General features: G+C 38.9%; 1 protein-coding gene across 1 annotated transcript in view; it reads left to right on the top strand.

The window, feature by feature from the left end:
- The window catches only part of spop (speckle type BTB/POZ protein), a 121363-nt gene that overhangs the window by 64916 nt on the left and 30011 nt on the right, over nt 1–26436 (top strand). Inside the window, exons 4-6 of the mRNA XM_060849110.1 lie at nt 7337–7458; nt 16230–16381; nt 19949–20076. Coding sequence (XP_060705093.1) covers nt 7337–7458; nt 16230–16381; nt 19949–20076 — 402 coding nt within the window. The remainder of the gene's footprint in view (nt 1–7336; nt 7459–16229; nt 16382–19948; nt 20077–26436) is intronic.

Here is a 26436-nt window from a genome sequence, read left to right as displayed (position 1 = left end):
AACAGGAGCCAACACAGCCCTGAAGATGTCATTTAGAAAGGGGAGAAAATGGCTGCCAGCAAACCTACCAGCTTGGTGAACAGACCAATAACAAATGCCTGGCCATGTTGAGCAGCAATTGAAAATTTGAGTATTTTCATACATCTGCATGAGCTATAAACTTTCAAAATCAAAGCTTTTATTACAGGGTGTTCAAGTGTGTGGGATTTATTGACCACACAAATGTCTTTCATGGCTCTGTGTATGATGTTTAAATCCATGTTGTTGTTTTCAAAGATTTCAAGTTTGGTCAATATCAGCATTTGTTTGATGTTTCATGTTTTGATTTAGGAGTAATCTGTTGGTAAACCAAACAGATCTTGTGCAGCTTTATCAAACTTTGAAGACTTCGAAATTCACAGTTCTTAAATTAAAAAGACATGCTAAAAGGGCTGGATTACCAAGGCTCATGAACTAAAGACCCAGTTTTGCTACCTTGCACTTAATTTTGTAGCTAGGTGACTTATTGGAGAGGCTTTCTTTTGTCCATTAACAGGTATAAAACTACCTATGCTTTAAATTCTACAAGTATTTTTAAGTTGATGCTTCCACATGCCTAATACATTACTGAAGCAATTTACTATTTTTAGGATATATTAAAATAAAATGGCAAATATTTGGTATAGAATTTCTCAATAACCTTTATTTCTGAAATAAAACTAGCTTGATTTATACCTTGTTTCAAATCTCAGTATCTCTGCTGCAGTATAGGTAATCTAATAGTTACATTGAAATTTCAATGCAAAGTTTATGACTTATGGACCAAGTAGTAAAGGCTGTCAATTGATAATTAGGCCACAGTACTATCCCTTTTGTGTGAATTCCCTGTAGCGCCCAGAGACTGGATGCTTCAAATACCAGATCAATTTTCAATACAGATTTTATTCCTCAAATAGCTATGAAATTATTTACAAATGAGTCTAAGTGTACAGTCTTCTGTTTTTGAAATGTTTATTTCAAGAAATAAATGTCTTCAAATATTTGTTACACATGAATTTTTGAAAATCTGTGTTATGGCTTGATAATATAGGATTGTTTCTTTTATTTCCATTCATGGGATTTGAATGTTCCTTGCTAAGTTATATTGCCATCCTTAATCGTCCTTGACAAACTGATGGTGAGCTATTGTCTTGGACTGCTGCTGTCTTTGGATATAGATGTTGAATGTTGTTAGGAAGAGCATTTCAGGATTTTGACTCCCTGACAATGAAGGACCTGTGATATAGTTTCAGGTCAGGATGGTGGGAAACTTGTAGGTCGTAGTGTTTCCATGCATCTGCTGCCTCTGCCCTTTTGAGTAGTAAATCTCATGGATTTAGAAGGTGGTATCATAGAAGCCTTGGGTGAATTATTACAGTGCACTTGTTAATGGTACATGCTACTGCTGCCATTGTTGGAGGAAGTGATTATGGAAGATGGGATGCTAACCAAGTAGGCTACTTTGTTCTGGAGCATGTCAAACTTTTTGTTTTTGATTTGGAGCTGAATCCATTCCGACAAGGGGAAAATATTCTGTCACGCTCTTGACTTGTGATTTCTAGGTGTTGGACAAGCAGGGGGACAGTTCAGAGGTCAGTTGTTCACTACAGAATTCCTAGCTCTTTTTTTTAAACCTGCCCTTATAGCTGCTGTTTTTAAATGACTGGTCTGGTTCAGGTTCTGATCAAAATTCACCCCAGGATGTTGATGGTGGGAATTCAGTAATGGAAATGCCATTGGACAGCAAGGGACAGTGGTTAGATTTTCTTGTTTGGTCTGTGCGGTCGAAGCCGAAATGTTATTCGGGTCTTACTGTACATGAATATGCATTACTTTGGTATCTTGAGTGATTGAGAGTGGTGCACAGTCCTCAGTGAGCATCCCTACTTCTGAGCTTATGACATATTGGTCATTGTTGAAGCAGCTACAGATGTTTGAGTTTAGGACACTATCCTGAGGAACTCCTGCAGTTATGTCCTAGGACTGAGATTGATCTTCAATTATACTATATTCCTGTATGCTAGATATGACTCAAACCAGTGGAGATTTCCCACTGATTCTCTGACTCAGGTTTGCTTCGGGCTCCTTGATGCCATACTCTTGTCGAATGCTTCCCAATGATGATTTGTCAAGTGTAGTAAGTTCTGTGTGAGGCAACACATACTGTGAATAGTGTACCTGCTGAGAAAAGCACAGAGTCTTGAACAGTACAGAGACTGACTGTGTACAGTAATGTGTATGTCAGGTTCCAAGCAATCGATTGTGATAAGGGACTCTGTTGTGAGGGGCACAGACCGATGTTTCTGTGACTGACAACAAGACATCAGAATGGTGTGTTGCTTCCCTGGTGTCAGGGTCAAGGATGCAGAATATTTTCAAAGGGGAGTGTGACCAGCAGAAGGTCATTGTACATGTTAGTACCAGTGGCATAGTAAGAGAAGGGGATGAGGTTCTGCAGGTACAATATAGAAAATTAGGTAGGAGGTTAAAAAATAGGTCTTCAAGGACAGCAATTTCTGCATTGCCCCTGGTGCCATGTGCTAGTGAGAGTAGAAATAGGAACATGGGGCAGATGAATGCTTGGCTGAAATGTTGATGCAAGGGACCAGGATTCACATTTTTGGATCAATGGGATCTCTTCTGGGGTAGAAATGACCTGTGTAAGGAGAACAAGTTGTACCTGAATTGGAAGGGGGCCAATGTCCTGATGGTGAGATTTGCTTGTGCGACTCAGATGGTTTTAAACTAGTAAGGGAGTATGAGCGTATACCCAAAAAGAGTGTGACAAAAGAGAAACCTCAGGCTGGTACAGTACAGAAGAGGAGCAAGTTACATAGTAAAGGCAGGCAAGAGAATAGCAAAGAATGAGGGAAGATTTTATTAAATTTAACTGCATTTATTTCAGTGCAAGAGGCCTGACAAGGCAGATGAACTCGGGGCATGGTTGGGAACAAGTGCCTGGGATATCATAGCTATTACAGAAGTGTGGCTCAGGGAGTGGCAGGACTGGCAGCTTAATATTTCAGGGTATAGTTGCAATAGGATGAATAGAAAGGGGGACATGGGAGGAGGGGGAAGCAGCATTTTTGGTTAAGGATAACCTAATGGCTGTACTGAGGGAGGATATTCCTGGGAGAACATCCAGTGAAGTAATATAGGTGAAACTGAGGAGGAGGAGGAAAGAGATGACCACCTTTTGGGAATGTACTGTACACCCCCCAGAGACAGCAGGAAGTTGGGAAGCAAATCTGTAAGGAGATCGTCGATATCTGTAAGAATAATAAAGTTGCAACGGTAGGGAATTTTAACTTTCCGAGCAGAGGCTAGAACTGCCGTCGTGTTCAGGACTTGGATGAAGAGGAATTTAAGTGCACAAGTAAATTTTCTAATCTAATATGTGGATGTACCTACGAGAGAAGGAGCAAAATCTGTCCTTCACTTGGGAAATAAGGTGGGGCAAGTGCCTGAGGTGTCAGTGGGAAAGTGCTTTGGGGTCAGTGATCATAATTCTATTAATTTTAAAAGTGATGGAAAATCTGATCTAAATGTTCCAAATTGGAGGAAGGCCAACTTTGGTGTTAGGCATGAAGTTTCAAAAGTGGCTTGGGAGAGGCTATTCACAGATAAAGGGACAGTTGGAAAATGGGAGGCCTTTAAAAATGAGCTAGTGAGTTCCTTGCCGGTATGTTCTTGTTAGTGTGAAGGGCAGAGCTGGTAAGTGTAGGAAATTCTGGATGACTATAGAGAAATTGAGGATCTGTCAAGGAAAAGAAAGAGGGAGATGTTATGTATGGATAGCTGGGGTTGAGTGAATCCCTTGACTTTAATGGCAGTAGGAGTATACTTGAGGGAAATCAGAGGAAAAAAGGGGGACATGAAATGCCTTTGGCAAAGAGAGTTAAAGAGAATCCAAAAAATTCTACAAATCCGTTAAGGGAGAGAAAAGGACCACTTTACGATCAACAAGGCCGTCTACATGTGGAACCATAGATGGGTGAGGTACTAAACAAGTATTTGCATCAGTGTTTATCGTGAAAAAGGTTATGGAAGCTCGTGAACCTGGGGAAAGAAACGGTGATACTTGGAAAGTGCCCAAATTTCAGAAGGGGTCTTAAAATGCATTAGGTGGATAAATCCCTGGGACCTGATCAGCTGTTTCCCAGAACTTTATATGAAGCCATGGATGAGATTGATGGGCTCCTTGCTGAGCTATTTGTATCATTTGATAGCCGCAGGTAAGGGTGCCGGAAAACTGAAGGTTGGCTAGTGCTGTACTATTATTTAAAATAGGCTGTAAAGAAAAGCCATGGGACTATAGACTGGTAAGCCTGATGTTAGTGGTGGCTAAGTTGTTGGAGGGGATTCTGAGGGACAGGATTAACATGCATTTGGAAAGGCAAGGACTGATTAGGCAGTGTCAACATAGCTTTGTGCTTTGAGAAATTGTCTCAGTAACTTGATTGAGTGTTTTGAAGAAGTGACAAAAAAAAATTGAAGGTAGAGCAGTGGATGTTGTCCAAATGGATTTCCAGAAGGTGTTTGACTAGGTTCTGCAGAGTAGACTGGTTAGTTGGGTTAGACCAGTTGTTTTTCAGACTGAAGGCCTATGAACAGAGGTGTGTTACAAAGATTGGTGCTGGGTCCACTGCTTTTTGTCATTTTATATAAATGATTTGGATGTGAGTATAAGTATGATTACTAAATTTGCAGATGACACCAAAATTAGTGGTATAGTAGAATGTGAAGGTGGTTATTTGAATACTATGGGACCTTGATCAGTTGGGCCTGTAGGCCAAGGCGTGGCAGAGCGATTGGAATTTAAATAAATGTGACATGTTGAATTTTGGAAAGGCAAACTTACACAGTTAATGGTAGTGTCCTGGGGAATGTTGCCAAACAATTGCACATCTTGGTGGAGGCGCATAGTTCCTTAAAAGTGGAGTCGCAGTTAGACCGGATGTTTAAAGTATTTGACATGCTTGCCTTCATTGGTCAGTGAATCAAATATAGGAGTTGGGATGTAACGTTGCAGCTGTGCAGGTCTTTGGTTCGGCCACTTTTGGAATACTGCATTCAATTCTGGTCTTTTACAAGGATGTTGCCAGGGTTAGAAAGTTTGAGCTATAGTGAGAGGCTGAATAGGCTGGGGTTATTTTCCCTGTAGCATCGGACCCTGTGAGAAGCCCTTTTATAGAAGTCTATAAAAGCATGAGGGGTATGGATAGGCTGAATAGCCAAGGTCTTTTTCCCAGAGTGGGGAAGTCCAAACTGAGAGGGCGTAGGTTTAAGGTGAGACGGGAAAAATTTAAAAGGGACTCAAGGATCAATGTTTTCATGCAGAGGATGGTGCATGTATGAAGTGAGCTACCAGAGGAAATGGTGGAAACTGATTATAACAGTTAAAGACACCTGGATAGAGACAGGAATAGGAGAGGTTTAGAATGATGTGGGCCAACTGCTGGCAAACAGAACTAGGTGAACATAGGATATCTGGTTAGAATGGATGTGTTGGACCAAAGGGTCTGTTTCCATGCTCTGTAATTCTATGACTCTGTAAACTATAAATTAACTTGCAGTGCTGAAGATGAATCCTGAACTACATGAAGCAATTGGCCCTTATTTTTATATGCTGCTATAATACATTTTATATTTCAGGATACTTTGCAAATTGAATTACTTTTGAGTTTCAATCATGGTTACATGAACAACAATATCCACCATTCTGCATCAACAATATTGCAAACAGCGAAATGCTAATCGACCAGTGAATTACTTTTAATGATATTGACTGAAGAATGAATCATAGCTCGGATTGCTCAAGAGCCTTCTATTAACGGTTGTGTAGCACAAAACAGTGTCTTTGGCACGTTGAGTCTGTACTGATCTGCCTATACTAATCCCACTTTCCAACATTTGGCCCATGGCCTTGAGTCTTATGACATTTCAAGTACTCATCCGTGTACCTTTTTAATAGTTAAGGTTCCCTGTCTCTGTTGTCCTTCCAGGCAATGCATTCTAGATTTCCCCCTCCCATCCTGTGGATGAATGCATTTTTCTTTGAATCCCCTCGCTGTAAAATTATGCCTGCTTTCTATTTCCCTATATCTATGCCCCTCATAATCCTATCCACCTCTGTCAGGTCTTCTGCAGCCTTCTTTGCTGTAAAGAGCCTGAGTATGTTTAGCCAGTCTTTATAGTTGGTATACTCCAAGTCTGGTAACATCCTGATGAATTTCGTCTGCACCTGCTCTATCGCGCTATAGGAAGTATATGGTTGCATAAACCAGAACCATACAGCATACTCCAGCTATGGCTTAACCAAAGTTGTTTTTTGTACGACTGCAACATAACCTCACTGCTCCTAAAATCTATGCTAGATCAGTGATCTGTAGGCTACATTAACCTGTTCTGTTGCCTTCAGTGGTCTATGGTCAGCACTCCAAGATCCCTGTTTTCCAGGCTTTGTGTCCTACTGTTCATTAATTACTTGTCTTATTATTTCCCAAGTGGATCACCTTACATTTGTCGGAATTAAATACCATCTGCCACTGATCTCCCATTTGACCAAGCTGCCTATATCTTCTTTTAACCGAAGATTTTCTTCCTCACTGTTAACCACCTGGCCAATCTTTGTCATCCTAAGTTTACTAATCATCCATTCAACATTCTCTGTTTCATTTATATCACAACCAAGTAGCCTTAAAACGGTCAATCCCTTAGTCTGAAACTGACCCCATGTTTTAAATTCCTCAACCAGGTGACAGGTTTTCTCCACCCTTACAGACCATAAGTCTCAAGAATATTGTTTTGATTAGATTAGATTACTTAGTGTGGAAACAGGCCCTTTGGCTCAACAAGTCCACACCGACCCGCCGAAGTGCACATACCAAGACCCATTCCCCTATGTTTACCCCTTCACCTAAACACTACGGGCAATTTAGCATGGCCAATTCACCTTTTGGTTTGATCATTTCCTATTCTTAAAATACAGATTCTATGAAGTCATCTGCAATAGATTGCACAAGACATTTAACAGCACAGAATACAAGAATTTGAAATTTCTAATAACAGTTGGGTGGTATTCAAATTCTTTGTTATCCATATTTGATGCCAGTAGATTTGTTATTTAGCGAATTTTAAGGACAGGAATTAGATTTACCCCTGAACAGCCATTGAAAAACTTTTCATATTGGATTCCAGATCCTTTCAATTCGCAGCTCTCAGGCATTCTTTAAGCAAAGCATGGACCTACTGTTCTTTGTAGTTGTGTCATCAGTTGTTTTTGCAATAATTAAGGATCTTTTTCCTTTTCTGTTAGATAAAAGTAGTGAAGTTCTCTTACATGTGGACTATCAACAACTTCAGTTTCTGCAGAGAAGAAATGGGAGAAGTTATCAAGAGTTCAACTTTCTCATCTGGAGCAAATGATAAATTAAAGTGGTGAGTGTGGAGCTCTCTGATAAATTTTGCATTTATGGGGATTTGCTTATGCAGTTTTGGGAAAGGCAAGATGATTGAAAAGCTTAGTGAAGCATGTAGAGAAATGAATTTGTGATTTGATACATTTGACCTAATCCATTATATTGCCTGTGAACCAGAAGTCCCTTTTGAAGGCTGTGGAAGCTATGGCATCTATTTCTAAAATTTCCGTGCAATAATTGGGTACAGGGCATAATCCAAATTTCAAAATTCCCCTTGAACCTTGTATATAATCATCCCATGACAACCTTGTGGTACCTTGCAACCATTTAAATTGGAAGAATATTATTTGAATTATAGGTAAATTCAGGAGATCAGTCACCAGTTGGATATTTAAAACCCAGCAAATTGTCTCATTTCTTAATGCAGAGGAACCTCAATTATCCGAATATCAATTATCTGAATTTTGGATTATCTAAAGAAGATCTCAAGGTCCCGATAGAAACATTGCCTCAAAGGTGCTTCTAACACTGATCACATCTTTTGTTTACAATGAGGAAAAATAAACTTGGTTTATTGAAATGCTGCTGAGAACAGTCCTGGACATCTTTGCTCTGTTTTGAGGTTCACCCCCCTCCAAAGGCAGCAGCAGTGCTATTGTTGGTGTCCTGTTCGGCTGCCCCGGAGAGGGAGGGGATGGGTGGGGTGAGCGGGTGGGGACTGGGTTTGGTTGTGGGGGGGGGGAGGAAGGGGGCGGAGTTGGATGGGCCAGACAAGGGCTCGCACGTGATGTGTTGCTGCCTAGTCTCCTGAACGGAGAGTGGACTTAGCAAGTGTTCATTGTGTTAATTCATTGAACTGTTGGGGTGGTGGGGAGGCTTCAGCAATGCTGCAGGTCCCTTACACGCAAGCGTGTATCTACTCAGAAACAAACGCTGAGACAGGGAGAGGGAACAACGCAGGCAGAGCAAGGAAAACAGAAACTTCAGAAAAGTGAGCCCTGGAGGGGAGGCATTGAATCAATTAACGGAATAATCAATTATCCGAACAAGATAGTGCCCACCCATCTTGTTTGGATAATCGAAGTTCCTCTGTATTAGACTATTTTGCTTCATGACCTATTAATAAATATTTTGAATTTTTCAGCTGTAAGCTGGCTATTTCAATTCTTGTCACTTGTTGGCCAGCATTTTGTTATTATAGTTTCATATAATAGGTGCTAACTAATTGGAAGGTACTTAATGTTGAGGGGGAGTTCAGCACTTTTATTTCTATAGTTGGTTTCCATAGACTGGGTGATATTTAGGATTAATTGAAATAAATTAAACCGTTCCATAAAGAACCCATGCAAACCCTTAATCAAGACAAAGGGCTAAAATTAGGAATAATTAATACATTTAAAAAGAAGAAAATCTCCTTGTTCCTTCCAAAGAACAGTTTTGTTATGACTTTTTAATTTTCTTGCTCTACAAAAGATTTTCACATTTATCCTTTACTTTCTTACCTTCTGCTCTGTTAAGAGGGAGCTAGACGACTCCCTTTTCCATCTAGACCATAGCATTAATGGAGTAGATGTGTTTTTGAGTTGTACAGACCACTAAAAATCTCATAGTTTGATACCTTAGTAAGCATCAAATATTTCTGATGTTTATTTGGAGTCATGTTCATGCTTGCGGTGATCGTTGGTACTTCTATGTTTCAAACATTGGATATAATTTCATTGCAAGGTAAAATAAGTATTTGGATTGGGGTTGAAGGAACAATTAACTTGACTTTAGGAAGTTATGGTGGCCTTTTCCAGAGCTACAATTTTGAATATACTTTAGTTAATGTAGTTTTGAGTATGTTTTGTTTAAAGCTCAAATGCAGGATTATGTCTTCGTTATAGGTGTAAAATTATTGGATGTCATTCATTCTGTTTACTAATTCGGGAACTATTTTCAGTTTTTCAAACAAAAATCCACGAGTTTTGCAAAATTGAGGGGCATGGATAGGGTAAATAAACAAAGTCTTTTCCTTTGGGTCAGGGAGTCCAGAACTAGAGGGCATAGGTTTAGGGTGAGAGGGGAAAGATGTAAAAGAGACCCAAGGAGCAACATTTTTGCGCAGAGGGTGGTACGTATGGAATGAGTTGCCAGAGGAAGTGGTGGAGGCTAGTACAATTGCAACATTTAAGAGGCATTTGGATGGGTATATGAATAGGAAGGGTTTGGAGAGATATGGGCAGGGTGCTGGCAAGTGGGACTAGATTGAGTTGGGATATCTGGTCGGCATGGACGGGTTGGACCGAAGGGTCTGTTTCCATGCTGTACATCTCGATGACTCTGATTCTTGACTCCAGAATAGAGAATTTGCAATTCGGTATATTGTGCACAATTAGAAACTGCTTTCAGGACTTTTGTGATGAGGCGACAGGAAAATCACTTCTCTTTTGAGCAAAATTTAAAAATACAAAGGAGCTTCGATTATCTGAATACCAATTATCCAAAAATCTGATCATCTGAAGGTGATCTTGAGGTCCCTACAGAAACATTACATCAAAGACTTTCTGCATGTGTCTTTTGTTTACAATGATTAAAAGTGCTGCCAAGAACAGTCCTGGACTGATGGCAGCATAGGCACCCTCTCTAAGTGACTGATGTCCCCTCTCGCTCTTCCTACATTTTCCCTGGAGTTTTGCGCAGGTGTGTCCCCTAACCCCTCCTTCCCCGGTGAGCAGTGCTGGAGGCAGATGGGGGTGTGGTTTTGGGTTGAAGATTGGTTTTGGACGCGCTTGAGGGGACAGGCAGGGTCAGTGTTGGATGGGATTTGGAACGGAATGGGGAGTGGGGAAGGGGGTGTGGTAGGGCAGGTGAGGCCCAGACGTGCTGTGCTGTTGTCTAGTGTCTGGAACGTGGAACAGACTTCAATAGAAAAGAGGAGAGGCATCGAATCGATTTAACCGAATAAGCAGTTATCTGAACAAAATAGTGCCCACCCATCTTGTTTGGATAATCGAGGTTCCTCTGTGTATTCCTGAAGAAGCCCTAGTAACCTGATGGTGTGAGAGAGGAAGAAAGATGTAGTTTTTAAAAAGAAAACAAAACCTTTTATTCTCTCTGAAGGTAATGCACCTTGATAGATTTGTGTTCTGTGATACTTGGTGCTGTCCAGAGCATCATACTTCATGACCCAAATTCAATATTATTTATGCAACAAGTATTGTCGCACATGTGCTACTGTTAAGGAACATTAGGTAGTAATTAGGAGTGGATGACTGGGTTGATCTTTCAGTTACAAATTGTCAATGTAGTTTAGATCTGTTGCAAACAAATGTTTTGAGGTTAATTTTAATCTTTCACGACGCACGCGGTTGGGGGTTTTAAAGTTTACGGAGGAAACTTGAGTATTTTTATTATTGCAAGGAGACATGAAGGACCAGATCCAAGAGGTAAGTGACATTGTTATGCTGTATTTAGGGCAACAGGAGTAGGGCAAGGTCTCCCAGTCCACTCCGCTTGGTGTTGTATTTGAGATTTGCTCCCTGACTGTTTCATTCTGTTAATCTAACTGGCTGTCAATGAGGATACCTATTGAAGAAATGGGCCTTAGTGCTGATGTCAGCTGAGCCAATGGCAAAATTCTTACAGCTATTCCTTCCAAAGGTTTCACCCAAGTGCACAGTTCCAGGCTATAATTTAATATTGTATCCCACAGATCAAGACTCTTATCTTCCCATTCCTGATCGAATAAACTTTAAACTGTTTGGAGGTTTGTCTTATCTGTAGGGGGAGAGATGGTGTAATGTCACTTGATGAGTAATGCTTAATCATTTGACAAAATTCTGGGGATATGGCTTCAAGACCCATCCTGGCAGGTGGCGAAATTTGAATTCAGCGACAGGCTGGCTTAATAACTCTGTAGCAACAGTTGCTTATCTTTTTAAAACAAAATCTGGTTCACCAATCTTTAAGAAGGAGTTCTACCATCTTTACCTTTATCTGGCCTACATGTGACTCCAGGCACTTAACTGTTGCTTTGACTTCTGTTTATTTAGGGATGTGCAATTATTGCTGGTCAAGCTAGTGATGCACACATCCCATGAACAAATGCATCCTGTGCTATTTCCTCCCTAACTTTTATTTTGGGTATTGAGGGAATAATCCTTGTATTGCATTGATATTGTAATTTTTATCTCAAACTGCAAAGTCATGGTATACAATATTTTGTGCATTAGAAAATTTAGAAATGTACCATTATGAAAAGTTTAAATCTCTATATCTTATCTAAAGGAGAAATGTGCTGAATATGGTACATATGAAAAGCTAATTGTGTTTGTGGTGTTTTTGTATTGTATTATGAGAATAATTTTTAAACTATATTTTTTATCTTGGAGACCAAATTTGTGCTGATTGGAAATTGGGCACAAGAATAACTGGTTATCGCCAATTGTAAATATGCAATTTTTTCTCTGATCTGGTTTGGGAAAAGGCATTCTGACACCGATCCAAAGATTTGAGCCAAGTATTTTTGCAACTATTTTGATTTTATTTAATAAATTTTAAACTATATTGGTGGTTTAAATGGAGATTTGCTTTTGGGAAGGTGACCTGCATAACAAGATGAGTAAATGCACTAACATTAATGATGTCAGTTTTATCTTTAAACTTATACCATCAGTGATATCGTCAGTACTCTACTTTTGAAGTTAAAATTATGAATAACAGTTTTAATTTATTTGGCTGTGGCTTAATGGTATTATTGCTGGACTGTTAAGTCAGAGGGCCAGGTAATGTTCTGGGAAATGTTTTGAATCTTGGATTTGAATCCAATAAAAATCTGAAAATAAGGGTCTATTGATAACCATTTAAAAAGTCATCTGGTTCACTGATGTCCTTTTTGGGAAGGAAACTGCCATCCTTATCTAGTCTGGCCTATGCTTGACTCCAGACCCATAGCAATGTAGTTGACAATTAAGGATGGCTTAGCCAGTGACCCCCTCAGCTCATGAATGAATTTTAAAAAAACCTTTGTTTATAAGGGAAGAAACAATTCTGATATCTAAACATTATCTTTGTAAAGTGTTACTATTGAAGGTACTTTTATAAATTAGGCACTTTTTTAAAAACTCCATTTTGTTTCTGTCAATATTTGGAACATATTAGTTTTAAAATCTTGAAGTATTCAGCATAATGAGCTCAAGGGAGTTACTCTTGCTCATGGTGTGGTACATCTAAATGTTATACACCATTAGGGCAACACATTGTCTTACTGGTGATGTATAAGAACATAACCAACATAAAATATATCTTCAGGGAATACATTTTTTCTTTTTAGAGGAATGGAGCTAATTCCCTTGCGCCTCATCTTTCTTTCTTTCTTTTTTCTCCTTCCTCACGCACACAACTTTTGACCTACAGATCATAATGTAGAGAACTCTATTTTTGGTGTGATTGGAGTTCACAGCAAATCTGGGTCTTAGGGGAGGGTGGTGAAATTTGGATCTAACAAGCAGGGAGGCATAAATACAACATTGTTGATGTTAAAAGTACTCTCAATCATGAATTTGATTATGTTGGGGTGCATGTAATTTTATGGACTATCCGAGCAGTATTAAAATCAACTCTTAAAACATAGAAACAGCTGCTGAATGATTGAATGCAGTCGTTATGTGATGGTAATTCCCTAGAGTGAAAATGATTCCACGTTCTTCATCTCTCCTTCCCCTTCCCCACTCTCCTTATTGAGAATGGGATGGATAGGAAATAAGAGGGGGAAAATGAGCATTGGAAATAGATGGGGTGTGTAATAGCATTTGGTAAGGGCAAAGTTTGCCAGTGTTTTGGGTTCCACCCTTTTGGAATCTAAAAAAGTGCACCTTTTTCTCTTTCTAAGTGCTAAAAGGCATACAATGAAATTCTGGTATTCTATGCTAATTTCATATTCCCAGCAACTGAAGTTTATCTTTTCCTCTCTCCAATTTAAAATATGGAATTTTTTTTTCGAATGAAATGATTGGATCCACGGTGCTCCAAACTGTAATTTACAAGAATTGATCTAGTGCAACCCAAACCATTTGATAGTGCTTTGATCTATTTCTGAACCAAGTTTAGATATCTACTAACTCACCTGCTTAGAGGTGTTATGACACACGCCTGGAGCAGATGGGACTTGGCCCCATGGCTCTTCCTGGCTCAAAGGTACAGACTCTACCACTAAACGTTATTGCTGTGTTCCAAGCAACAAGTTCACCTTTTGTAATATATGCTATGTGCAAAACACAGTCATTAATGGTGATTAAAAGTGCACAGGTGTAGCTGTCTTAGTCTGCTAAGCTTCAAGAAGTGAGTGTAATGCTGCTTACGTAAAGAAAAACTTTCACATTTGAGGGGCAGATACTTTTTTGACAATGGTATAGAGTTGAAAATAATAAATTCCAGAGATGTGTTGAACAGGACCTGATATCTCAGTCAAGATCATCTTCAGTCGTTGCATTCCTTTAAGCATTATCTTTCACCTTCAGTGATGGTAAAGCATTTAGTAATGCAGCAATTAACTTCAAATAGTGAAAGATTCTGATAAAGCTGCAAGAACTTTCTAAATGGACCATTAATTAATGAGAAGAAACAAATTATGTTGTAACAAGTTATCCATCATTAAGTTGTCTTCAAAATCCAATTTAAGGGAAATATAATTTGGTTCAAATGTACCAAGACTCCAGAATCCATTAGTATTTACTAGTATTCAGCATGTTAACATTTTAAGTGTTCAGTCGAAGTATAGACGTCAAACCTGTACAGTTCTTCCATATTGTACATTTGCAAATACAGGTAGTTCTCTTATAACATGATAATTGCGTTCCTATGCGATGTCATGTTATAGAAAGTCGCACAATGGAAGTAATGGGGTTAATGGGAAAAACAGGCTTAGGCACTCCAGTTTAGCGGAACAGCCCATTTCTGGTCAGTTACAGAAATGACAATTTGTTACAAGCAGAGTTTCCCAATGTATTGTTGTATTCCCGGCTCCTTGTGGAGTGAAGTTTATCCAGAGCTTGGCTGTTTGCTATTAAACTTTGTGAAACTTCTGAGTTTTATTTTGGCATGAGTAAAATCTTTTTTTAAAACAAAAGGGCAGCTGAAAGCCGTGAATGGCTGGAGATTATCCAACTTCTCAGGTTTCAGAGCGAATGAGGAGCAAGACTTTGATTCGCTGCCACCACCCCCCCCCCCCCAATTCAAATGGAGGCTTGGCAAATTTGGATTAGGCATATCTCAGGGATGAGTGGGGCGGGCTGCCAACGGTCTGTCCTTAATTTCACACATTTCCCCTCTCTCTCTCTGTCTCATGCGCGCGCACACACTCAAAATCAGTGTTTTGAAGCATCAAATAGCCAGCAACTGAACCTCTGCTTAATAAAAGGCCCTGCTTACTCTCCAACACTCCCTGGACATTGCTGTAACTGTACCTGCTCTCTCGCGCTCTCACTCTCTCACTCCCCCCTCCTCTTCCTGCACTCCTTCGTCGCCCCGCTTCTCTCTCTCGACTCCTACCCTCCAACACAGTGTATGATGCTACTGAGCATTCCAGCAAAAGTTTTCCAATGTTTGCTTCCCCTGCCTTAGTTGCAGATCTAAGCAAGTAACACAGATGACAACCTATTGCACATTTATTCTTATTGCAACAGATGTGCAAGCAGAATAAATCACAGCCGGCTGGTAACGGGACAGAATTGCATAACAGCGAGTGGGAGGGTTTTTTTTATAAATGAAGCTCCGCTATTCACCTTGTGTTATAGCCGAATTGTATTTAAAAAATGCGTATCATACCTGAACTGCCTGTACTTTAATTTTAGCTATTTTCCAAAGCTTCATTTAAGGAGTATCCAGCACTTTGATTAAAATGAATGTGTTGTTTTTACTTGCCAACTCATGACTATAGGGGCAAGTGAACAATTATGTTTTCATGGCATTTGAACTGTTTACTTTTTTTAATTTTGAATTTGGCAAGCAAGTTTCTTTTTGTTTGATTCACTCATTAAGTGCTTTTTAACTTGATGACTATAATAGCATACAGATATTTAAAAGCAATGTAATCTGTTTTGTTACTGATGAAGAATTAGACCACAGTTGAGGAGGTGATGAAATGAGGTTAGTGGGCACAAAATGGTTGGGGAGAGTGGTGGAGAAAAAGCGTTTATTGAGCATGTGAATTAGAAGAGCAAATTACTTAATGCTCGTGAAGAGTTGTCACACTTTTCAGTTCAAACAAGTTGAAAAGCAACTTGCCCTCACCCCATTCATGAAATGTTCCCACATCCCCATGTGCTGTGTAAAAGTTGGGGGTGGGGGGCGGGACGGTTGCTGTGTAGGGGAGGAGAGGAAAGAGAATGGTAAGTATGGAAAGTGCATTTTAAAATGCTATCACTTACAAGATGAGTGGGAACTAGAGTTGAGTATATTTGAAATATAGTAACATTTGTTGGCTTGTCATTTGTAGTAATATTGGAGACAGTCTCTACATTAAAATTTTTGGGAAGTGTAGTTTACAAAAAATGAATTATGGCCTGAAGGACACCACAGCAACTCTTAAGTATTAGCATTGAACATAATTGAGATAGATCATCCTTTTTACAAGTGATCTTTACATATGTAGTAACTAGCTATAGTTATGGTAAGAAGAGGAAAGTTATAAAGAGGAAGAACATCTGAGACAGCCCAATTCTGCATCTAAAATGCTCTTAATTTTTTTTCAGCCTGTATGTAATTCATTCATTTTATTTTTAACATATTTCATTTTTATGTATATTTAAGGTGCCTCCGAGTGAACCCTAAGGGTTTAGATGAGGAAAGTAAAGATTACCTATCACTCTACCTGCTGCTAGTCAGCTGTCCAAAAAGTGAAGTCAGAGCAAAATTTAAATTCTCCATTCTGAACGCAAAAGGTGAAGAAACTAAGGCAATGGGTAAGTGAAGTGACAGTATGCTTCAGAAACAGGCTCCGCTTTAAAATGCAGCACTATTCAGTTGTGCAAACTGGGTGTAAAAGAGCAATAATTTATGACCAATGCTTCCCTTTTCTTGACTTCATTTCCCCTAATCTGACGGCCCCTTTTTGAAACAAAATCCCTGTCAACTCCAAACTGGAAGTATGAAATGGTCCAGATTATCTTTCAGTTGAGGCTGGAGTCTTTAACGCCTATCCTCAGTTTCACAATCTGCAGACTAATGGATTACATTTTTAAAGTGGAATTTATTTGGAATTCACTTACTCTGCTCAGGTTTGATTCGTTGAATAAAGTTCTCATCCAAGGATTGTTTTCATATAATATCACCTGCAATATCGAGAAAAAATATGCTTCTTCCCCCTCCACTACTAAAAATACGAGAAAACAATTGTCATTTCATGTGCTTTTATTTTTGTAAATGGATTTTCTGAAATTTTGCATTTATGTCCAAGTTAAAATGCTTTCAGTTAAGGCCTAGATGCTTTGAAAAAGAAATTACACGGTTTCCACACCTGCAGTAACAAGGCTAAAAAATAATATTCCATTAGCCTTCACACTAGTAGAATCAAAAAATGCTCAGCCAAGATATATGGCTCAAGCTAAAGTTTATATTCATGAGGAATCCTGTCTTTGGAATCAGTCATTAGAAGAAATTAATGGGTGCCTATTGATCCTGCTGTTAGCGTCAGTGTTATTGCCTCTTCTAATAATTCTTAGGAAGAACCCACTAGTGCTTGGTCTTCTAACTTCAGCAGCCTTTGCAGGATTGTAGCTGTAAGCTCCACAACCCCTTATAGACTTAACTGTTGTATAAGCCCCATGATATAGCAAACCTGTCGATGCCAAGTCTGCTTTCTAAATACTGTAGGGCAGTTACCTCAACCTTTCTTGGTTCTGTAAAGATTAGAAGGAAGATTAGAGAAAGACATGCTCATCTGTTAGAAAAATGTAGCATTTTTGCTCTTTCCTGCATGCAGTTTACTAGTCCCATTTGGACCACAGTAAAGATTATTTTTCTATCTACCCGTCAACACTGAAGAAATGGAAATCCTGCTCACTTAAAATTGAACAAGGAAAGCATGCCTTTGAATAACTTGAAAGCGTATTTAAAATAAAATAGAATGGCTAAGCCAAGGACCTGCATGCAAATTTCATGAATGGCTCCCAGGTGATGAGCTAAGAGATCACAAGTTTCCCTCTGTCATGCTTCATTTCCACAAGGTGATTTATTACTGAGAAGAGAGACATGCTGCTGAAGCTTTACATCATGTGCTCATAGGGCACTGACAAAGGACTGTATTTTAGATGATCACAATGATTTATGTTACAAAAGGGACAAAGCACATTTTTCCTGTCTAATAAGTTTTTGTGATCTTTTGAAATTAAGTACTGTTGCATTTGTCCTCATGTGTGAAATGGAAACCCTTCACAGTGTATGTTTATTTCTCTTCAAGATTTAAGTTCCATAAATCTAAATGATAGGAGGTTTATCTTAAGGTAATCAGTGCCTGAAAAAATTGCCCGATTGAACAGTTCAAGTGATTGACAATTTAAAAGCCAAGCAGCTTGAATCTTTAAATAGAAAATGTTAAGGATATATGGTAGATATATCACTATCTGGGAAAGAAAAGAGAGGCTAGCATATTAGGTAGAGAATTAAGAATAATCCTTCATACAAAATATTAATTTGTTTTTTCCCCTCTTAGAAGCTGAAGAGCCTATTTTAAATTGCGTTTGTTTTATTTCATCACTTTTATTTGATAGAACAAGTTGTCCTTTCAGTTTTTGGGCAATTTTAAAGCCATAATCATCACCAGTGGTTTTATATCTTTGTATAATATCATGATTTAGTTGTATGCTATTGAAGCATTTAACAAGTTTCATTTGCCACCTCATTATTGCAACTCAATCACAACTTCATAACTTTAGCTATTTGTCCTGAATAAAGTAGCCTCTGGTATACTGCAGAAGATTTACATGGACTTTTTTTCATATCATATACAACAGTTTTAAATGTTTGTTGAGGTGTTGTGGCTTGGGCCTTACTAATTTCTTATATGCAGTATTGCGCAGTGCAGTTGTGGTCAATATTTTATTTAACACAAATACTTCCATTGCTCTTCCTCCTCCTTCATGGATATTATTAATTTTTGCATAATGTATAAGAAACTTATTAGATTTTGGCATTAGAACTGTGAAATGAAACTTGATTTTTATCATGTGGTATTAGTATCAAGCACATTTAGCTTTGGCATAAATCTAATATCTATTTTCATTTACAAGGGGGCAACTCTTTCACTAGTCTTAACGTTCATATTCTAAATTGCCCATATCCATCCCTTCGCAACGCGATAGTAATTTTGCACTAAGTTCATATGCACTGGACAATAGATTAAGACCGCTTTTAATTTATTTCATATAAGATTTTATAATGTGAAAGAGGCAATGGCTTAGTTGTATTATCGCTAGATTATTAATCTGGAGACCCAGGGAATGTTCTTGAGACTCTGGTTCAATTCTGACCATGGCAGATGGTCAGGTTTGAATTCAATAAATTTGAGTCTGATGAAGATCACGGAATCATTGTTTGCAAAGTCCATCGAGTTTACTAATGTCGTTTTAGGGAATAAAACTCTTGTCCTGGCCTCATATGTGACTCTGAATAACCCTCTGGATAATTGGGGATGAGTATTGAGTGTTGGCCTAACCAATGACTTCCCTATCGTGTGAATAACTTTGAAAACTTAAAGCCAATCTGAAAACTGATTATCACTTAGAGCTGAACTTGAAACTAGCTTTGAGAATTGAAAGTTCTTTGTGTTAACCATTGGTGTCTCTGTTCCTTTTCTTTTTAATGAAGTTAATATTAATAATTTGGTATAAATAAGCAAAACCATTATTTATAATTTAGCTCCAGCTGAAGTTGATTGTCTGAACTGTGAAATGGTTGTTTTGATTACCATAAAAATGTAATTATTCAACTTACAGGGTTAATTTCATACCTAATTCGCATACCTTAGTTCATAAGATACAGACTTAGATTATAATCTAATTTACTAATTAAGAGTTTGTTTTTAAGAAGTTGAGACTTTAATACATGCAGCAGAATTTTAATAAGCTTGACATTAAGAAAATGACCTTCATGTCACTATATTTACATTGCTTTTTGTTGAGAAAGGAAAGAATGTTTGTTAGGATTTTATTTCTTTATTTCTGTAAAGTACATAGCAGATAACAATTTTGTAGAGGTGTTCGCTGATGTACTAGAAATTCTGATTTTGAAATACCTACTAAAGGCCATATTTGAATTTTTATCATCCACAGAATGCAATTAGTTTAGTTCTATTGAGTCAGCCCATTTTACTATCTTCTAGAATGTATACTGTGACCATACCCAGGTGCACAATAGAATTCAGGTGGCTAAAGCTGTTTGAAAGCAATAAAAGGTTAGCAGTCTGTTTCTCGGGTTTACAGACTTTACAGAATTACAACTTAAACTAAGAATGGGTGTATTTTTTATTGCAGAGAGCCAGCGTGCTTATCGGTTTGTACAAGGAAAAGATTGGGGTTTCAAGAAATTTATTAGAAGAGATTTTCTACTAGATGAAGCCAATGGGCTCCTTCCTGATGACAAACTCACATTGTTCTGTGAAGTAAGTTCTTAACGAATGTGCTTTGAGTTAGGCAGCCTTAACATGGTTACTGCATTTTAGAAACAGCAAACCAAATTAATCCTCTTAAGTAACAGACTGATAACAATGAGCTGTTGTTGAAAGATTAATAATAAATCGGAAATAGTATGTTGTATAGATTATTTATCGATGAAGGTAAACATGGTAATTTATCAAAATAAAGAATTTAGATATTCACTTCTTATCTGGTCACTCCCAGTAAAGAATAGTTAATAGTTGTGCTTTTTGCTTTCTTCTGGATTTAATTAATTTATTATTGTTGGATCTCTCCTGTGAGACACTCAATTATATAGTGGTCTGTGCCTTTTGTGAATATAGAATTGCTGAAATAGCTGACCTTGAGGTGGTCCTAAACTGAGTCCCATCACCTCTGTGCTTATTGAGCTATCTACACTGGTGCTTCGTTAAACAATACCTCAATTTTAAGCTTTTCCTCTGTCCTTAGTTTTGCCACTCCTTGTCCTGGATCTCTTCCAGCCTTTCAAGAGCCGTGCTTTTTAAACATCACTGATTTTGACAATTCCAGTGCTGTTGACTGGACCTACAGCTGTCTTAGCACTAAATGCTGGGATGTTCTCCTTTAACCTTCCCACCTCTCATTTTCTTTCATCTTTTGAAGACATTTCGTTCAGCTTACTTTCACCAAGCTTTTAGTCATTTAACCTAATTTCTCCTTATGAGATTTGGTGACAGATGTTTACAAATCTGTAAAGCATCTTGTGATGCTTTGCTGCATTAAAGGAACCATATAAGCATGAGTTGTTGCTGTTGATCCCTCCGAGTCGAAACCGAATGTATATCTGTCTCTTAGAACTGTTCTAAGAGGATTGTGATGTAGCTTATTTGTTGCATTCAGGATCTTAACTTACTGTAAACATTTGTGTTATCCAGTATGCACCATAACCAGATAGTGCTGGTAAATTGAAAATACCAGTTAACCCAGTGGTTAATAACTCAGCTATTCAAGGCACAAATTTCAGATGGTACTTAAATCATGTCAGACTGACATTATGATTTTATATAGTAACTTGGCTATTTGTAAACAAGTATAATGAACAAATGTTGAAACATGATTCTGGTTTCGTGCTGTAAATATTCAAAACAAACATTTTGTCGTTATTGTTTGTGAAAGCAGAGTTCCAGTAAGGACTTAAATTTTGATTTGATCTGATCCTTGATTTTGAGCCATAAAGCCCTTGTAAGGGCATGAGCATCACTTGTAAGTTGTAAACAAATGCCTGTATAGTTTTAATACTTAAATGCTTCGGGTGGTTGCATTTTGCAACCTAGCAACAGAGCAGAAATTGCTGCATTCAGTTGGAGATCTTGGTTGGAGGACTGTTCTAGTTTGTGAAGTGCTGGATAACACTGCTTTGCTGTACAGTTATGGAAAATCTTTAATATTCCCAGTGTACTGTATTGTGTTGAAGTATGTGCATGCATCTTGGCTAAATCTAAATGGTGTATGTGATAGAATATTAAATGATTCAGCAATATTAGCATCAAGTAACCACTGAGTTTAGATACCAGACAGCATACACTTATCATCTGTGACTAAAATTTAAATTAATGTTAATTATTTAAATTGTTTGGTAAAGTCATAGTCTTAGCTGTACAGCACAGAAACATACCCTCCGGTCCAACTCATCCATACCAGGCAGGTATCCCAACCTAATCTAGTCCCACCTGCCAGCATCCGTCCCATATCCCGCCAAACCCTTCCTATTCATATACCCATCAAGATGCCTTTTTAAATGTCGCAACTGTACTCGCCTCCATCCCTTCCTCTGGCAGCTCATACCATACAAATGAACTCACTTCAGTTTAAGTAATATAAGCCATGTCTGGGGTATATATCAGCATTTCAGAAAATATTGCAATTATTGCAGCAGAAACATTTCATGATTTTAAATGCTATATTAAAGAACTAATTTGCAGTTTTGATACAAATTGACATGGAAATTAAGAGCCTAATATATTTTATAAATCAAACCTGTCAATCCCGGTAACGTGCTAGATAATCTCACTTTTCACTTACTGATTTGAAGAATTACATTAGGTTTTTTGTGATTTATGCACTACTAGTGCTTTTTATGCTAACATATATAAATAGATATTACAATGCATCCTTATCTTTGAATTGGCATTAAAGTTTAGTAATGAGACAATACTGATCCTTAATCTGTCCTTAAATTGGCAAAAAGTCAACGCCTCTTTGGATTATACAATGAATTGGATAGGGAGAGTATTCTATTGGAGCCATATTTGATTTTATGGCAATGTTGTAATGAAATAGTGATTAGTAATTTTGAAGGAAGAAGCTAGTGTCCAATTTTGGGCAAACTTGTGCAGGTAGTTTCTAATCCAGTCCCTGCTGATGTTTATCACAGGTATAGAATTACACAGCATGAAAATAGATTGAATTAGATTCCCTACAGTATGGAAACAGGCCTTTTGGCCCAACAAGTCCACATCAACCCTCCAAAGAGCAACCCTCCGAAGAGCAGCCCACCCAGACCCATTCCCCTAACCTATATTTACCCCTGACTAATGCACCGAACGCTATGGGCAATTTAGCATGGTCATTTCACCTGACCTGCACATCTTTGGATTATAGAAGGAAACAGAGCACCCAAAAGAAACCCACACTGACATGCGGAGAATGTGCAAACTCCACACACACAGTTGTCCAAGGTGGGAATCGAACCTGGGTCCCTAGTGCTGTGAGGCAGCAGTGCTAACCACTGAGCCACCGTGCTGCCCATTTAATCCAAAATGTCCATGTCAACCAGATATTCTAAATTCATTTAGTCCCATTTGCCAGTATTTGGGCCATATCATTCTAAACTTTTGATGCCTATTAAATGTTGTAATTGTACCATCCTCCCCCACCTCCTTTGTCGTCTAATTCCATACACGCAGTACCCTCTGCGAGAAAGGTTGTTCCTGAGGTCCCTTTTTAAATCTTTCTCCTCTCATCTTAAACCTATGCTCTCTAGTTTTGGGCTCCCCACACCCTGGGGAAAAGACCTTGGCTATTTACCCTATTTATGCCCCCATGCTTTTATAAACCCCTATGGTCACCTCAGCCTCTGACGCTCCAGGGAGCCTCTTCAGCCTTTCCCTGTAGCTCAGACCCTTGAACCCTAGCAACATCCTTGTAAATATTTTCTGCAGTCTTTTTCAAATTTAACACCACATTTCCTCTATCGGGGAGGCCAGAATTGAATGCAGTATTCCAAAAGTGGCTGAATCAATGCCCTGTACAACTGCACCTTTACATCCCAACTCTGATACTTTGTTCACAGGCAAATGAAGACGAGCATGCTAAACACTTTCACCCCCCTAGCTACTTGTGACTCTACTTTCAAGGAACAATGTACCTCCACCCAGAGGACCCTTTGATCAGTAATAAAGGGAGAGGCTGAACAGGCTGGGGTTCTTTTTTTCCCTGGAGCGTTGGAGGCTGAGGGGTGACCTTATAGAGGTTTACACAATAATGAGAGGCATGGATAGGATAAATAGACAAAGTCTTTTCCCTGGTGTCGGGGAGTCCAGAACTAGAGGGCATAGGTTTGGGGTGAGGGGGGAAAGATATAAAAGAGACCTAAGGGGCAACTTTTTTAACTGAGAGTGGTACGTGTATGGAATGAGCTGCCAGAGGATGTGGTGGAGGTTGGTACAATTGCAACATTTAAGAGGCATTTGGATGGGTATATGAATAGGAAGGGTTTGGAGGGATATGAATCAGGTGCTGGCAGGTGGGACTAGATTGGGTTGGGATATCTGACTGGCATGGACAGGTTGGACCAAAGGGTCTGTTCCTATGCTATACATCTCCATGACTCTATGACACTCCCCAGGACACTACTATTAACTGTGTAAGTTTGCCTTTCCAAAATTCAACACCTCCCATTTACTGAGATTCAAATCCATCTGCCACTCCTTGGCCTATTGGCCCATCTGGTCAAGGTTTCATTGTACTGTGAAATAACCACCTTCACTCTCCACTGCACCACTAATTTTGGTGTCCTCTGCAAACTTAATAACCTCATCTCCGATACTTAATCCAAATCATTTATATAAATGACAAAAAAGCAGTGTGCCAGCAGCAATCTTTGTGGCACACCTCTGTTCACAGGTCTTCAGTCTGAAAAACAACTGGTCCAATGCTGCTAGCTGGTCTACTCTGCAGAACCTTGTCGAGCATCTTCCTGCAATCCATATAAACAACATCTACCACTCTGGCTTGATCAATCTTCTTTTGTCATTTCTTCATAAAACTCAACCAAGTTACTGAAACACAATTTCTCCATGCACAAAGCTATGTTGACACTGCCTAATCAGTCCTTGCCTTTCCAAATCCATGTTAATCCTGTTCCCTCTAACAACTTAGCCACCACTAACATCAGCCTTACCAGTCTATGGTTCCATGGCTTTTCTTTACAGCCTATTTTAAACAATAGCGCAGCATTAGCCAACCTCCAGTTTTCTGGCACCCTTACCTGTGGCTATCAAATGATGCAAATAGCTCAGCAAGAGGCCCATCAATCTCATCCATGGCTTCATATAAAGTTCTGGGAAACAGCTGATCAGGTCCCAGGGAATTATCCACCTAATGCATTTTAAGACACCCAATCCCCCCCCCCCCCTTGGATTTGGGCACTTTCCATGATTTCACGGTTTCTTTCCCCAGGTTCTCTAGCTTCCATAACCTTTTTCCACGGTAAACACTGATGCAAATACTTGTTTAGTACCTCACCCATCTCCTATGGTTCCACATATAGACGGCCTTGTTGATCGTAAAGAGGTCCTTTTCTCTCCCTCATTACACTTATTTTTCCCTTAACGTATTTGTAGAATCTTTTTGGATTCTCCTTAACCCTATTTGCCAGAAATATCTCATGTCCCCTTTTTGCCCTCCTGATTTCCTTCTTACCTATACTCCTACTACCTTTGTACTCCTCTAGAGATTCATTCGATACTAGTTGTCCATACCTAACATCTCTCTCCTGCTCTTGCTTAACAGATCCTCAATTTCTCTAGTCATCCAGAATTCCCTACACCTACTACCTTGCCGTTCATACTAACAGGAACATACCATCTCTGAACACTTGTAAACCTCATTTTTAAGGCCTCCCACTTTCACCTATCCCTTTATATCTGTGAATAGCCTCTCCCAAACCACTTTTGAAACTTCATGCCTATACCATCAAAAGTGGCTGCCTTCCAATTTTGAACTTTAACTTTTAGATCAGGTCTAACTGTTTCTGTCACTTTATGATCACTGGCCGCAAACTGCTTCCCCTTTTGATGTACAATCTCAATAAGGTGATTATCTCTTTCCTATTTCTCAGTTCTACCCATACAACGTCACTAGATGTTCTTCCTAAGTATAGCCATCATATAATCGTAACCGATCATGCTGCATCCCCCTCCCCTCTTGCCCCTCTTCTATTGTTTGTATGTCATGTGTGACATGAACCATTAAGCTCCTAGTCCTCCCCCTCCCTGAGCTGCGTTTCTGTATTAGCTGTGATATCCCAGTCCTATGTTTCCAACCATTCTGCATTCTTGTCAGGCCTTTTGCATTGAAATAAATGCAGTTAAATTTATCAATCTTTGTGACTCATGTACTTCTATTTTAGTTTGCTTATGTCTTTTGTTTTTGAGAGGTTACACATGGAACCATCTCATTTGGTGCCTTCATTTCGGAACAGCATCCTGAAGAAGAGCCACATTGGACTTGATGCTAACTCTGTTTATTGACAAATGGTGCCAGACTTGCCAAATTTCTGAATCACTTTTTCATTTTGGATCTCCAGCATTGACATTTCTTGGAGCAAATCATTGCTTTGCTGGAATCTCTACTGAAAACAGCCAATACTGGAGTTCACAGCGGGTCAGACAGCTCCCATAGGGAGAGAGCAAGCTAACATTTTGAGTCTCTACTTGAAATGTTAGCTTGTTCTCACTCTATGCGTGCCGTCTGACCCACTGTGATCTCCAGCATTGGTTGTTTTCACTATTGGCAAAGTCAAGAAATGTCAATCTGTTTCTTTTCCAAACCCAATCCCAAGTTGTTCCTGTCTTCCTTGGATCTCCATGCTTAAATCTCTTCAATCAGATTTCTGCCATAGTACCAAAATTCCTGTTTGGAAAATCACATATCTTGTGACTGTGCTCAAAAGTAAACCTTTTCTCCTTGTTCTTCTCCACCTGCTTGCAGCTTTCAATACACTCTATCTACTACCTGTACCTCACTGCCATCAAGTATTAGTGCTACGCTATCCTCTCATCCTTTTAGAATAACAGGATCAC

Source organism: Hemiscyllium ocellatum, chromosome 32 (genome assembly GCF_020745735.1).
Source record: "Hemiscyllium ocellatum isolate sHemOce1 chromosome 32, sHemOce1.pat.X.cur, whole genome shotgun sequence".
Lineage (NCBI taxonomy): Eukaryota > Metazoa > Chordata > Chondrichthyes > Orectolobiformes > Hemiscylliidae > Hemiscyllium > Hemiscyllium ocellatum.
Note: the sequence above shows the minus strand (reverse complement) of the source record. Positions and strands in the feature narration are given on the sequence as shown.